This window comes from Mustela putorius, unplaced genomic scaffold, assembly GCF_011764305.1.
Source record: "Mustela putorius furo isolate JIRA1106 unplaced genomic scaffold, ASM1176430v1.1 tig00000095_pilon_pilon_pilon, whole genome shotgun sequence".
Lineage (NCBI taxonomy): Eukaryota > Metazoa > Chordata > Mammalia > Carnivora > Mustelidae > Mustela > Mustela putorius.
This window is the reverse complement of record NW_025421280.1, coordinates 28,023,904-28,039,505: the sequence shown is the minus strand read 5'-3', so window position 1 is coordinate 28,039,505 and position 15,602 is coordinate 28,023,904. Positions and strand designations below refer to the sequence as shown.

Genomic DNA, 15,602 nt, shown 5'->3' with positions numbered 1-15,602 from the left:
TCACGGGCTCTCTCACAACAGCTTCATTATGGGTAGTTTTGTTCATCCTCCCCCTCCCCAACCCTCCAAACGCCGCTGCGGGACTTGGTTTCCCAGAATCCGAAGCATCTCAGCCTCCAGTCGCCCCTCACGCTCCTCTGCTGAGTCATGCTTCTGTCGAGGGTCCAAGGCCGCCAACTTTTTTTTTCCCTCTAGCAAACTTTTTCTGTAAAGGACTGGAAAATAGGTACATTTGGCTTTCAAGGCCTTAAGCTTACACAGCCTTGTCAAAACTGTTTAGCCCTGCTGATATAATAAAGGCAACCAGAGATGATATGTAAATGAATGGGCTACATTTCCAATAAAACTATCCACAGAAACAAGGAGTGGGCCTTCCATACCCTCTTCCCTCCTTTCACCTCCCTGTTGAACGAACTCCTCTTCATCCTTCAGAACCCCTCTTAGATGTTGCCACTCTCCTAAAGCCTTCTCTGGCTCTCAAGGGTTGTAACTTCTCGTTTGTGTGGTTGACACACTCACATTTGCATACCAGCCGCTTCCGCTGGGCTTTGAACCAAGGTCTGGTTCATCTTTGTATCCTCAGCTGCGCCTTAGGTGGCCCACACTGAGCCCACACAGGACCCACACTGCATTTGTGTCTCTGACTCCAAAACACAAAATGGACTGTTAGAAACATTGGCTGCATTTTCTTTTTCCTGCAATGTCTTAAGAAGCAAATGCATTTTTTTAAAGATTTTATTTATTTATTTGAGAGAGAGACAGTGAGAGAAAGCATGAGAGGGGAGAGATCAGAGGACAAAGCAGACTCCCCTTAGAGCTGGGAGCCCGAGGTGGGACTCGATCCCGGGACTCCGGGACCATGACCTGAGCCGAAGGCAGTTGCCCAACCAACTGAGCCACCCAGGCACCTGCAAATGCATTTTTTAAAAATAAAGTTTTATGTCAGAGTCATTTTAGATCTACAAAAAGTTGTAAAGACTGCACAGAGTCCCCTATACCCCTCCCCTAGCTTCCCCAAATCTTAGATGATCTTATAAACACCTTACATGATCAGGGCACATTTGTCCGACTAAGAGAGGGACATTGGTTTGCTGCTCTTCACCAGCCCCCTGATGTTATGTGGCTGTCACCGGTTCTTCCCATTCATGTCCTCTTTCTGGTTGAGGACCCCATCCAGGGAACCCCATTGGATTAAATTGTCATACCTCTCCAGTCTCCTCCTGTGTGGATGCTAACTCAGTCTTTCTGTGTTGCTTAAGACCTTGGCAGTCTTGGGGAAGACTGGCCAGGTGTCCAGCAGGATGCCCTTGATGTGGGTCTGTCTGATGGTCTTGTCACAATTGGAACGAGGGCATGGGTTCTAGAAGCAAATGCACTCTGAGCAGTTCTCCCAAACCAGTTTTTGGGGGCTCTCCCTGATGAATCCCCCCCCCCCCCAGCTGATGGAGTTTCAGAATCCCTGAGTTTCGGGGCAGGTTCAGTCTTGCTCAACCCAGCATGCCTCCTGCTGCCCCGCATGTGTGTTGGGGACAAAACCAAGGCCCACGGGGGAGCTTGAGGAGCTTCTGAGGGAGGTTTTGTCAGAGAGAAGAGGCCAGGAAGGATGTGGGCTGGGAAGGGCTTGACCAAGAGGTGGTCATGGCTATTAGACTTGAAAATCTAAGAGGCTGACCCTGGGGGGAGGGGGGCAAGAACAGGGGTTGGGATGGAGCAAACTCTAGGGGACGAGTCTGGTCGTTTGCGGGGAGGGGGGCGGGAAGTGTCATGATGTCACTGTCCAAGAGTCACAAACCTTAGGCTGGGTCACATTTAGGGACAGACAGAGACTCTTGTGCTCTTTTTGCTTTTGGACAGAGTCCTGTCAGGGGCAAGGGTTGGGTGTCCCTTACCACCCCGCTCCACCACCACTCTGACCGTGCCACCCCCTCCCTTCCAGCTCCAGGACGCGCGCCCCGAGCCCGGGAGGCATGCTGAGGCCAGGCCGCCGGCAGGATGAGTGTGAACGAGGCAGGCAGCTCCGGCCGCGCGGGGCAGGCGGCCTACCACCTGCGCATCTACCCGCAGCTGGCCACCAGCGAGAGCCGGGCCTCGTGCCGCGTGACCGCCACCAAGGACAGCACCACTTCCGACGTCATCCAGGATGCCGTCGCCATCCTGCAGCTGGACGGCACCAAGTGCTACGTGCTGGTGGAGGTGAAGGAGACAGGCGGGGAGGAGTGGGTGCTGGATGCCAACGACTCGCCCGTGCACCGCGTGCTGCTGTGGCCCCGGCGGGCCCAGGACGAACACCCGCAGGAGGACGGCTATTACTTCCTGCTGCAGGAGCGCAACGCAGACGGCACCATCAAGTACGTGCAAATGCAGCTGGTGGCCCAGGCCACAGCCACCCGCCGCCTGGTGGAGCGCGGCCTCCTGCCCCGGCAGCAGGCGGACTTTGACGATCTGTGCAACCTCCCCGAGCTGACAGAGGAGAACCTCCTGAAAAACCTCAGGCACCGCTTCCTGCAGCAGAAGATCTACACTTACGCGGGCAGCATCCTGGTAGCCGTGAACCCCTTCAAGTTCCTCCCCATCTACAACCCCAAGTACGTGAAGATGTATGAGAACCAACAGCTGGGCAAGCTGGAACCACACGTGTTCGCACTGGCCGACGTGGCCTACTATGCCATGCTCCGGAAGCAGGTCAACCAGTGCATTGTGATCTCGGGCGAGAGCGGCTCGGGCAAGACGCAGAGCACCAACTTCTTGATCCACTGCCTCACCGCGCTGAGCCAGAAGGGCTACGCCAGCGGTGTCGAGAGGACCATCCTGGGTGCCGGCCCCGTGCTAGAGGTGAGCCGGGCCGTTGGTGGGAGGGGCCGGCCCTCTGCCTTAGAAAGCCTGGGTTTTGTTCTCGTTCTGGTCCAGTGAGACCACCACCCTCGGGCAGATTGTTGATTATGCTCGCTTTCGGTTTCCTAGAAACTGGGAGGCATGGGGGGCACTCAGCAAGCCTTGTCGGGAGCACCAGGGCCGTGGGGTGACAGCTGGGCTAGGGGAAGTGTGGGGAGAGTCTCCGCTGTGGTTTTCACGGGAAGGAACAGGTCAGCTGGGGTCAGCAGGCTTAGGATTGGCTCGGTTGAATAATTCTAGGGATCTGAGAAACGGGGGCTATCCTGGTGGACTGGGACCTGGTCCTGGGGTGATCAGGGTAGGAGCTAGCGGCCCAGAGTGCCACAACCTAAGAAGAGACGTGGCGGTGGTGGATGGGCTCCGGAATGGCTTGTTTGCAGATGCAGAGCACATCACACAATGGTTAGCTAGCTCTGGGAGGGGCAGTCCTTCTTCAAGGTCAGCCAGGTCCCCTGATCCAAAGTATCAGAATGTAGGGGGGGGGAGGCCCCGATTAATACATGATTGATGCCTACGGGATAGTAGTCTATACTCCCGCTCCCAGAAAGAAAAGGGTGATGTGTCCAAACTGAGCGATTCACAGCTAGGTATAGTCGATGATGGAGCCCCTGGTACACAAGGCAGCCAGCAAGGCAGGATGCAGGCCTGGGGGCCAGGAGATAGTGACGCCGAGGGAGGGGGCCTCCTGGCATCACCATAAAGGCAGTGGGGGAGGAAGCACCCTCCATCACTAGACCCTCCGTCCAGTGTCCCCATTGGCCAGACTCAAGCCACGGGCAACACTGTGGCTGAGCCTTCTGGACGCAGGGGTGGTGGCAGTGATCACACAGCATCCCTCACTCTTGGGGTCTTGGGACCAGATGCATCCATGTCTCTTGCCTTTTCCCGAATGCCACAGAGTTGGATTCATCCTGGCCGTAGCCTTTTCAGACCAGCTTCTTTCCGTTAGTAACAGACATTCAAGGTTCCTTAGTGGCCTGAGAGAGCTCATGTCTTTGTATCGCTGAGTAGTGCCACATCATCTGGGTGTGCTGTAGTCTGTCCCTCCACAGGACCCTAGACTGTCCTTTTGGCGGAGGGGGGACCTACCCATCCCAAAGGGTTGGCCTCTGACCTGTGCCTGATCCCCCCGACCTCCTAAGTCGAAGGCTGACGCAGCCCCCTTGCTGCCATGCAGATTCACCGAAAGGCTGTCTGGGCTTTGCCTGCCGAATACATTTCAGTTCTTCTTCCTTTCGGATGATCGCTGAGATCATCAGCAAGAAATTAGTTGGGGTTGTGCAGTCTGACCCTGGACCAACACGTATAGCCAGCTGGTTTCTTCTGTATATACTTACAGTCGTTTTTTTCATGCAAATGTTTTAAAAACTACGGAGTAATCAGCCACAAAGTGTGTTTTTCTCTTTAATGCTGTGTACCCTGCATGTCTTGCCTCCTTTGTTTTGATCATCTGTGTCTTCTGCAGATTACTCTGTGAGCGTGTCTGCTGTGTACCAGGCACCGTTCTAGGCCCCTGGCTATGTGCTGGCCCAAACCTACACAAAGGGTCGCCCTAGTAATGAGGAGGCAGGCCGCAAAATAAGCAGCGGGCCTCATATGCCAGCCAGGTACCGATGAGAACAGCAGGCATGCCCAAGGAGGAAGGCATAAGGGAGGAGAGAGGTGACTCTGGGAGAGCTGGGCCCAGAAGGAGGTCTTGTGAGCCCACGCAAAGGCTGGGAGGCCAGACTGTGCCTCGAGCTAGAAAAAGGCAGGGGGCCTGCAGGGCATAAGATGGGGCCAGCGCAGAGTAAGCAAGGGGCAGAGCAGGAGGCAGTGGGGACAGGGAGGTGATAGGGAGGTGATGGGCAGATCGTTTGGGACCTTGTGAGCCACAGAGTGTGTGTGACTTGGGAGCTACGCAGGGTGTGTAGGGTGACCTGACTCCATCCCCACTCCAGAACTTGGCCTCAGCACCAGGCAGGGGCCCCGGCAGGTCAGAGATGAAATGGAGCAGGCCGTCGGTGATGTCAGCTGTGCAGGCACAAGAGGGCGGATCTGGCATTTACCAAATCAGGTGTTCCACCAAGGGGACCATTTACCCCTCACCGAACCGGGCAGGCGGGTGGCTGTGTCCCTGCTCCATGTGGACTCTGAGCCCAGAGGCCTCAACACAGCACGGTGAAGAGACAGGTTTGGCCCTGTGGTGCCATTTCCTTTCCTGGCCGAGGATCATGCAGGGTGGCAGGCTGAGATCCGATGGCTTCCATAACGAATGGTCACAAACCGGGTGGCTTCGAACAACAGAAACCTCTTCTCTCCCAGAGAGGGATTCAAGGGAGTGTCCTGCCTGTCACCTCTTCCCGCTTCTAGAGGCTCTAACGTTCCTTGGTTCTTGGCCCCACCACTCTGCTCCGCCCCCCCCCATTGCAGCCTCTGGCCACGTGGCCTCCTCTGACAGTGACGTCAGGCATTGGATTTAGGGCCCGCCCTAACCCAGAATGACCTCATCCTAACTAGTTACATCAGCAAAGACCCCATTTCCAAATAAGGCTCCATTCAGAGGGGTCCAGTCATGGACATCGTTGGTGACAAGTCTGCCCACAGCAAGCCCCTGTGGGGTGAGCGAGAGCTTGGGAGCCACCCCGATGCCTCCTTCCCTGAGGGCTGCCCCTGATCAGTAGTCATCCTGGGAGCTCCTCCCCTGAAGTTGCCCCATGGGATTCTGGCACATTCTTGGAGGGCCATTAGTCACCCTTCTTGCCTAGTGTCTGCACCTCGTGAGTCAGATGCCCCCAACCCCGCCCGGCTGCCTCCCTCTGGCCTCCGCAGTGTGAGCCGGAGAGGCCAAAATTTCCCGAGTGGTTAGGGTAGAAGCTGCTGGAGGGCGGTGCCCACGCTGGCTTCCAAAACAGACTGGAGCCAAAACCACGTCATGGCCATAAACGTGCTTCCTGGGGCGACCGTTTGGAAAGGGAGAAGATTGTTTTAGTTTGGAGCTGGGCTTCTCAGCCAGAGCACCACTGACGTCTGTGGCTGCGCCATTCCCTGACGGGGCAGTCCTCTGCATGGCAGGATGCTGAGCCGTACTCCTGGCCTTCACCCAACAGATGCCAGCAATGCAGCCTACCCCTCCCCCCCCCACCGATGTGACAACTGAAAATGTCCCCAGACATCACGCGGTGTCCCCTGGGGACAGATTATTCCCCAGGTGGGAACGACAGTCTTAGAGTCACAGCTCTGGATCCCACGAGACCAAGTCTTTCCAGCGCTGACCGTTTAAAACTGTTCACAAGTTCCAGCCATTCTGAGCTAAGCCAAGGGTCACTTTCTAATAACAGGAATAATTTGTTATTGTGCCTTTGGGTCCAGTTTCCAGATGGAAAACTGCCCATTTTAAAGATGAGGAATGATGGTCTGAGAAAGACATGCGGTGTGCAAATGCCCTGGGGCTACTGTCACAAAGTACCACAGACACGGGGTGGGGTGGGTGCTTGAAACAAACAGGAATTGATTTGTCACAGTGCTGGAGGTTGGAAGTCTAAAATTAAGTTGTGGGCGTGGTGGGATCCTTCTGGAGACTCTGAAGGGAGAATCTGTCCCAGGCCCTTCTCCGGCTTTTTGATGGCCACCAGCACACCCTTTGGTGTTTGTCGCTCAGCTTGTGGTATCATCTCTCCTATTTTTCTGCCTCTACCTGCATGTGGTCTTCATCCCTTTGTGTCTCTGTCTGGTTTTCTTTCTCACGTAAGGACACTTGTCATTAGATTCAGGACCCACTGTAAATCTGGGTGATATCACCTCAAAATCCTTATTTTAGTTATATCTCCAGAATCCCTACTTCCAAATAAGGTTCCTTCATAATGGGTTCCAGGGAGAGTATCTTTGGAAGGGACATAAGTTAAACCACTGCCATCTGGGTTCCCCAGGCCACACCACAGGCAGCCATGGCTGGATGGTGGTGGGAACCCTGCTGGGGTCTGAGCCTGAGTTCATGGTACCTCTCTATGGTCTTCATGAAAGATTTCCTCTCATCTTGGCCAGGACTGAAGAAGGCCCAAGATTGACACCTCTTGTAGCATTTGGGACTTTTTCTCAGCTCCCTGAAAGGAGAAGTTGAATTGTTTTGAGGTTTGCATGTCGGCCTCCCATCCCCCCCACCGGTGCTGTGGGTTGCAGCTTCGCTGTGCAATTCTGACCAGAAAACAGGAAGGGGGCACTGTGGAAGCCAGTTCCAATCAGCTGATCTGCCTGCCACTGCAGTTAACTGTTACTGTCACTTATGGTCACTGTTTCACACGATGTCACTAGGCCCTACTCTGCCTTCCCGCAGCCTGGCCTCTGCACTGCCTCCAGGAAAGTGACATTTGTGGGGGACTGTTGTTTTCTCTCAGAAACGCTGAGGGCGCAGCAGGCAGCCTCACTAGCATACTGAGGGACTTGGGGTCCTCCCTCCTGTGCGCTTGGGTCCACTGCCCATCCCGGGGGGCCCTCAGAGAACTTGGTGACTCTAGACGCAGCCACCGAGGCCTCGGCCGCAGGGCTGGCCACAGAGCGTGCCCAGGCATGCTCTTCTCCCCAGGCCCGCAGACCTCAGCGTCAGGGCCTCAGGGCCTCAGGGTTGGTGTTCTCTTTCCTGAACTGTACCAGCATTTGCTGATGTGTACAGGGTTTTAATTTCGAAAGCAGAAATGAAACAAGGATGCTTGCTTGCTGGCTGGGCCATTTTCCCAAGCAGTCAAAGGCTGCGGTTCTGAGCCTTCGCGTAGCCACTGTGACCTGGCACACAGAGGTGGGAGGCTGAGACACCCTGAGCCACCTGCCACACCCACAGGGGGAGGCCAGTGACCTGGGACAGCAAGATGTGGGACCCAGGGGGGGCCTGGAGCTCACCGCTGCCCCCAACTCAAAGCTAGGGGCCCTGAAGGACCCAGTCCTGGGACTAGTGTCGACGCCAACCTCAGTCCTGAGCACCAGTCCCCTTTTAGGACCCACAACCCCAGTCTCATGTGGCCCCAGGAGGCTCCTAGCCCCCCTCCACCCACCAGGCTGCTGGGTCTGTTCCCACGACTATGTATTAACACGGGTTCGCTCACCCAGAGAGGTCACCCAGAACCATTCGCCATTATCCACTGTGCCCTTTGCACTCAGGGACGCCTGCCCAGGCCATACCCTTCATTCCCACAACTGCACGGACGGGCCAGCCTCTGCCCAGTGTTAGGGGCACACAGGTGAAGCCACTCGGCCAGGGTGACAGAGGTTCCAGAAACAAGGTTCCAGAAACAGGGGTCCATATGCTTCCACGGTTAGGGTTGAGCTTTCCTGAGACCTACTTCACCCATTTGAAGCGTACGATTCAGTCATGTTCAGTACATCAATTTATGTTGTGCAGCCCTCAGCTCTCTCTAGTTCTAGAACATTCCCATCCCCCCAAAAAGAAACACCACGAGCAGTCACTCCCCATCGCTCTCCCCCAGCCCCTGGCAACCACGAGTCGACTTGCTCTCTCCGTGGAATTGCCTGTTCCGGGCGCTTCCTATCAGCGGGATCCGACACTGTGTGGCCTTTTGTGTCTGACTCCTCTCACTCGGCGCGATGTTCTCGAGGTGCACCCACGCCGTAGCATGAATCAGGGCTTCATTCCTTTCTATAGCTGAGTAATACTCCGTCCTGCGGCTAAGGCCCCGCTTTGTTCCTCTCTCACCAGTCGTCCCAGGACTGCATTCCTTCGTCCGGCTGAGTCTGCAGTTGGCTTTCCTCCTGCGCCCTGGCCCCTCCCTGCCCTGGCCAGGCCCCGCCCCCCCAGCAGTGACAGGAGGATGGATGGGAGGATGAAAGGGATCATCGGGGAGGATGGGGGTGGACCGGAGCAGTGGAGGCGCTTGTGCTTGCCCGGCCAGCAGCCTGCTCTGGACATTTGGGGCCCTCCTGGGTGGATCGAGGGCAGGATGGGGCCGGTAGACACGCCTGGGTCATCATCTTCTGTCCGTCCATGTCACCCATCTGTGTGTGCCCGCAGCACCTGCTAAGAGGATAGCAGGCAGAGGGAGGCTGGCAGTCAGTGGGCAGTGAGCACACAGGGCCAGCCACCCAGGGCCCCCGGCGGCAGATGAGAACATTCACGTACGCTGTTGGCGGGACAGGGTCCGAGGTGGCCGCACAGTCTGCCTGGAGCTGCTTCTGGGGGCTGATGTGGACTGCTGTCATCCGGGGGAGGACCTGAGCACGGGCAGCACAAAGATCCCTTGCCCCCAGTGCTTTGGGGCCTTAGAGGTAGTCCAGTCACGTGACCCAACAGGCTCCACGGGCAGAGGGGCCACGAGCAGGTGGCCGGCTGGGGTGCCTCTTGGCTGGGTGCTGCCCCCTGCCCTTTGTGTGTTAGCAGCGGGGGGGCGGGGGGGGTGGGGCATCGAGCTTGCCAGAAGGAGCCAGGGTTGAGAAAGGGACAGGTGGCCAAGGACAGACCTCCAGGGGCCCCTTTCAGGGCATGGGCCACACAGCAGGGAGGAGGCCCAGGACGGGGAGCACGGAGGGAAGAGGTTGGTGTCGCGCACCCACAAGGAAGACCCAGAGCCCTTGCAGCAGGAGACGAGTTTGGGGCAGCAGCCTTTATCTGGTACCCCTCCCCTTCCCAGATCTGAGGGCCCCCAAAGCCAGGATGTGTTTACTGGACGTGGATATGGAGGTGTTTTGGGGTGAGAGTCCTAAGAACACTTGTTCGTTGGGTCCGTCGAGGGGAAGCTTGGCTGCTGGTAGGGGGTGGGGCCTGGGCTAGAGAGGGCCTAAGGCAGCAGCATGAGATGTTCTAGAGTATGCTGACCAGACAAGTCCAGGGTGAGTCTGGGTTCCCAGGCCACCTTGGGCCTTGGGCTGGAGTCCCCAGATACTCCTGAGTTGGGGTGAGCTCCAGTGGGTATGCAGCTTAGCCGGGGGAGTGGGACAGACTTAGAGCTCCCAGAAGGCATCCACCGCACGCCAGCTCAAGCTGTTCTGGGCCATCCTTGAGGCCGGGTGGCTGGAAGGTCACCGATGCGAACAGCAGCGTCAGCCATCAACAGGGGAGGGAAAAGGAGAGCCGGGGTGGAGTCCCGGGGCAGTGGGCCTTGTAGGGAGATTGGGTGGTGCAAGAATGAGAGAAGGTGCTAGAGCCCGGGCTGCTGAGAGCCCAGGAGGCAGGTGGGTCCCCCTCAGGTGGGTGCACAGAGTAAGGAGTCAAATCTCTGGCTGATTCTGTCCCCAGTATGGCCTCCCCGGGGGACTCATTGGCGGGAGCAGAGCAGCCTGAAGGAAGGTAGGAGCTAAAGCCAGAACCTGGAGCAGGAAGGGGGGTGGGGCAGGGCAAAGCCCACAGGGGCCAAGAGGATGAGCAACGCCTGTGTGGGGTCGTGTGGGGTCGGCTTCAGACCTTGCAGATAGAAACACACAGAGATGGAGGCCACCCACGTGGGGCCGGATCACTCCCCGTCGTAAGAGCCATCCTGTATGCTAGAGGACGTTGAGTGGCAAACCTGGCCTCGACCCATCACGTGCGAGGAGCAGTCCCCACTCCGGTCAGGACAACCAGAGCAGTGTCCAGGCATCACCAGATGTCCCCCGGTAGGGCTGAGTCGCCCCGACTGACAGTCAGTTTTAGCTTGACTGCATGCCAAGAGCGATTTCAGTGGCACAGATGTTTTATACCCAGATAACTTCAGATTTTTTTAATTTTTGTTTATTTATTTATTTTTTTGGTAACATTACACCATTGTGCTTACACATCAACTATATTCAGCCCCGGCACTCAGGGCGGCTGGCAGGCAGGGGTCCAGTCTCCTGCTGGCTTTCTTGGTCATTCCCAGAAAGAGGAGGCCAGTGCTGCTTCAGCCAGAGCCTCCCAAATGGTCACAGCCCCCCATCCGCCCTGCCCTGAGACCAGAAATCACCTCTCGTCTTTGTTGCCACCCGAATACACTTGGGTTTGGCCTTGGAGTTGGCCCTTGAGTAACATCTTAAAAGGGATATTTTACGAGCTGCTTGTCAATAACCAAAAAATGCAGTTGCCCCACTCAAGGCCCCCCAGAGCCGAGAAGTCACACGCTCGCTCCCTGCAGGTCTGACTGCAGGGACCTCCATGAGAGCAGGCGAGTGGGTTTCTGTTGCAGTTCGGGCTGCTTCCTAAAACCTGGAATTCCGTCATCCCTCCCCCCCTGTCTTCCTGGTGTGACTTTCAGAACCTAACAGCAAGTGTTGTGGTTTGCCTCATGTCTCCCAGCAGGAAGCCCGCCCGGCCCACCATCGTGGTTTGTACCACTGGGGAGCACACATGGTTCTCTGCCCCAATTTGGCAAAATCATGACACATTTTGTCACTGCTTTTGGTTCTACCCAGGTGCTTTTCTTTGCTTTTTTTCATAAAATGCTGCTGCTGCTCGTCTAAAGTATCTTTCTTCCTTATTTGAAGTATGATTTCTTTTTGTACGTAGCAGGAATTGGCAAACTATAGCCCGCAGGTTAAACCTGCCAGGACCTGTTGCTATAAATAAAGTTTTATTGGCACATAGCCATGCCTCCTCATTTACGTATTGTCTGTGGTGGATTTTCACCCTGCCTTTCACAAAGGCTGAGCGCAGAGCCTTTGCAGCAGAGACAACCAGAGAGCCCACAAAACCAAGCATGTCTGCCACTTGACCCTCAATAGGAAAGGTTAGCTGACCCCTTATACCTGTACATTCATGTAGAACATTCTGGAACTTGCCACAGTTAACTTTCTTCATGCCCTCTTCTCACCCTCTGCTCAGCAATTCTTCCTCAAATGTAGGAAACCAGGTTTCCACCCTCATTCCAGAGAACTGCTATCACCAACCGAAATCTTTCTGCATTTTCTATTCACGCCAGGTATAGATACGTGCGTTCGTAAACATCTACCCATAGCGGAGTGTGTAGTATTGTGACTTGTAATAAGTAGATGTTTGGTTTAACTCCTGTTCCTGGCCCAGAACTCTGAAAAGTGATGAGAATAACAAGGCGGTTATATCAACGAGGTGATTTCTGGAATGCACCTAAGGATGGGGGCTGGTTGCCAGGGGAACCAACCACGTGATTAAAAGGTTGGAACTTTCAGCCATGCCCCTGACCTCTCGGGAGGGGAAGAAGAGCCAGAGGTTGAAATCAGTCAGCAACAGCCAATGATTTAACCTGCTGTGCCTATGTGATGGAGCCTCCAGAAGAACACAAAGGGAGGGAGTCGAGGGCTTCTGAGCTGGTGACTCCGTGGAGGTGCTGGGAGGGTGGCGTGCTCGGGACATGGCAGAGTCCCTCATACCCTGCGCCATGTGTCTCCTCCATCTGGCTAGTCCTGAGCTTTAACCTTTTATAAGAAACCGGAAATGGAGCGAATAAACTGGTTTCCCAGGTTCTGCAAATCGCTCTTGCAGATTCATCAACCCCGAAGAGGGGGGTGTAGGAACCTCTGACGGATAGCCAGTCGGTCGGAAGCATGGGTAACAACTTTCCAGGTGGCCTCCGAAGGGGGGAGTATATGCAGACTTCGGAGGACTGAAACCTTAACCTGTGGGAGCTGCTACTGTCTCAGGGGAAACTGTCAGAATTGAGTTGAATCGTAGGACACCCAGCCAATGTTGGAGGAGAGCTTGGTGTGGGAGAAAAAAACCCACACATCAGAACTGGAGTCAGACTGCAGAGTCTTTTTTTTTTTTTTTAAGATTGTATTTATTTATTTGAGAGACAGCAAGAGAGCACAAGCAGAGGGAAGGGGCAGAGGCAGAGGGAGTAGCAGGCTGTCCTCCAAGCAGGGAGCCCGACGTGGGGCTCGATCCCAGGACCCTGGGCAGGATGTGGGGCAGACGCTTAACAGACTGAGCCACTGAGGCACCCCAGAACTATACAGTCTTGGTGGTTTGGAGGGGTCAGGAAAGGAGGACTGGGATGTAGATATTCCAGAAAGTTCAGCAAGGCCAGCTCCAGCCTGGGCCTCTGTATGGGGCTTCTTGCTCTCAGGCTCTCCCACTCTGTGTCTCACAGGCAACCGAGAGTGCTTTAATAGCCAGCATCTTTGAGCTCTGGCTGAGGGTGGTGGGGGCCGTGTGGGGCCCCTCAGAGGGTTTCCAGCTGTACCGTGGGCCCTGAGGCCTCTTGCACCCTTGTCTGCAGGGCATTGCCGTCTGCCGGAGTCACAGAGTGAGACCCCAATCCCACCTGGACGCCCCCCACCACCCCCACAACAATCCCTAGGTCCTCCAGGAGCTGCTCGGAGAAGCAGCACGAAGGCACTAGAGCTGTTGGGGCCGGGCCGGAAGTGTGCACGCAGGGCTCGGGCACTACTGAAGGAAGCTAGCTAGCGTCTGAGGTGTGAGACGTGTGCCCCGCAGCCTTGCTGGGGCTCACAGCTGGGGCAGGATGACTCAGCCAGAGAGAGGAGCATGAGGACGAGTTTCTGGTGGCCCAGGGTGGGGCTAGCCGCGTTCCCAGCCCTGGGGCTTCATGCAAACCAGCAGTACGGGTACTGCCCCATCACTGCAAGGATGTCCCGAGAGGCAGAAAATGGGGAGCCGCTACCAGGAGCCACCCGGATCAGAGACAGGGAAGAGAGGTGGGGCGACAGAGAGTCAGGGGACTCAGCCCAGCTGCAAAGTGGGAGGGATTGCAGAAAGATGAGAGGGTGTCTGGGGGACCTAAGGAGAGCATAGGAGTGTCCTATGGCAATGGTGGCCGGGGTGGGGGGTTGGGATTTGCGGAGAAGCACCAGGGAAGGGGTGACCATCTGGAAGGCGGGTCTCACTGATGCTCTTGTCCCTCCTGTGCCCTATGGACCTGGGGCTGCCTTCCTGGTCTGCTGCCCTAAAAAAGTGTAGGGCCCTGACACTGTGAGGCCATCAAAGGGTATTTTAGACAAAAGGGGCACTTATATTTTTGGGAACACTGTGTCTAAGAGAAAAGTGAAATTATGGGCTGTATTTTAAGCACCCAGAAATTTGGAATTTCCTTGGAATTTACAGGAAAGGTTGATTAAAAGGCATAGGAGAGCTCGGGCCTGGGACACCCCTGCCACAGCCACCGCCCTTTCCGAATGTTCTGGACAGTGTGCTGCACCAGGACTGGATGGGGCTGGGGAATGTCTGTCCATCTACCAGCTACATCTGCCTTGGTGTTTGGGGCGGGAACACAGCTGGGCCAGAAGCAACCACATAGCCTGGCAGCTGATTCGTTTCCTAGCGATTATCCAGGATAGAGGGACTCCAGTGCCCCATCCCCAGCGTCACCGGGAAGCCACCCTCTGAAATGTCCTCTTTGTCCATCAGCCACCAGCTGGCCACAGCCAACTGCCAAGGCCAGGCCCTGCAAGACCCCAGTTACCTGAGGCTCATGGTCACCTGCCCAGCTACTGACCAGCCCGGGAACCCCAGCCTGGGGTTGCCGACCGGCTTTTCTTGCAGGGAGGGGAGGTGGCACCACTCGGCAGCAGATACTAGGCCCAGAGTCCTCCATGAGGTGGGCCCTCAGGGGAAGCTACATGGTGTCGTCACCCCCATAAGGTGACCCCTGAGAACGTAGAGTTCTGTTGAGCCGTCTCTGACTGCACGTTCTCCAGGACAGCTGATTTTTTAACAAAGTCCAAGGCTCAGTTCTCAGCCAGGGTGATTCTGTCCTGAGGGCACTTTTGACCATATCTGCAGACTGGCATCTCGTGGCCAGAAGCCAGGGGTGCTGCTCGGCCCTCCAGTGCACAGGGCAGCCCCCTCCACACGGAAGAGCCTGTCCCCAAAGGCCAGCAGTGCCAAGGGCAAGCAGTCTGCTGGAGTTTAGAGATGGTGAGCCACAGGGGGAGAGAGAAGATGACAAGGACACACAGCCCCAGAGGGAACATCTTCAGTTCTGCCAAAGTGCCCAGACCAGTCCTTGCCCTTCCGTATGTAACCACGCCCCCTTGCGCCAAAATTTACCGCCTGCCAGACTTCAGACTTCAGAGCTGCCCCTGCCAGGAAGCCAGGAAGACAGGAGCGGGACCAGTTAGCCCAGCTCTGCTGCCCACATGCTGTGTGACTCACGGCAAGGTGACCTCTCTGCTCCGTCTCTTTCCTGATCTCTCACCCCAGGACCTTTGCATGCACTACACTCTCAGTCTCGAATGCCCTTGCTCCCAGTAATCTGCTAAGTCCCACCCCAAGGCCTTCTGGGAGAGTCAAAGATCTAGAGTGTCACATGACCAGCAGAGTCCTGCCACAGAGCCAGCAGCACACAGCGTGGTCCTCCTGGGCTCAGGTCAGCACCATTCATGGTTCCCCCCAGACCCAGGGCAGATTGAGTTCACCCACCAAGGCAGGCCAGGGTGTTGAGGGGATACAGTGGAGATCACTCAGTCGCAAAGAGTAATAAGTCACAGACAGCTGCTGTAAAGCAGATGAACCACGAAAACAGCATGCTGGGTAAAAGAGGCCAGACACAATAGGCCATGTAAACTGTGATCCCATCCATATATGTCCCGAACAGGCAAGTGCAGAGAAACAGAAAGCAGATTAGCAATTGCCAGGGCTGAGGGAGGGGGATGGGGAGTGACTGCTCATAGGGACAGGGTCCTCTTTTGGGATGATGAAATGTTCTGGAACTAGGTAGAGGTGACAGTTGCCACAACATGGCGAACATACCAGAGGCCGCCAAATTGCACATTAAAATGATTAAAATGGTGAATCTGATGTCATATGAACTTCATAGTTAAAACGGAAACGCAGAGTGGTC

General features: G+C 55.9%; 1 protein-coding gene across 10 annotated transcripts in view; it reads left to right on the top strand.

Annotated features, from left to right (window-relative positions):
* Positions 1-15,602, top strand: part of MYO9B (myosin IXB) — an 84,903-nt gene that overhangs the window by 16,682 nt on the left and 52,619 nt on the right. For all 10 annotated transcript variants that reach the window (XM_013060547.2, XM_045082062.1, XM_013060552.2 and 7 more), the window contains one exon: positions 1,937-2,832. In XM_013060547.2, the coding sequence (XP_012916001.1) occupies positions 1,993-2,832 (840 nt within the window). In that variant the 5' untranslated portion in view covers positions 1,937-1,992. Of the gene's footprint in view, positions 1-1,936; positions 2,833-15,602 lie in introns of those variants that run through there.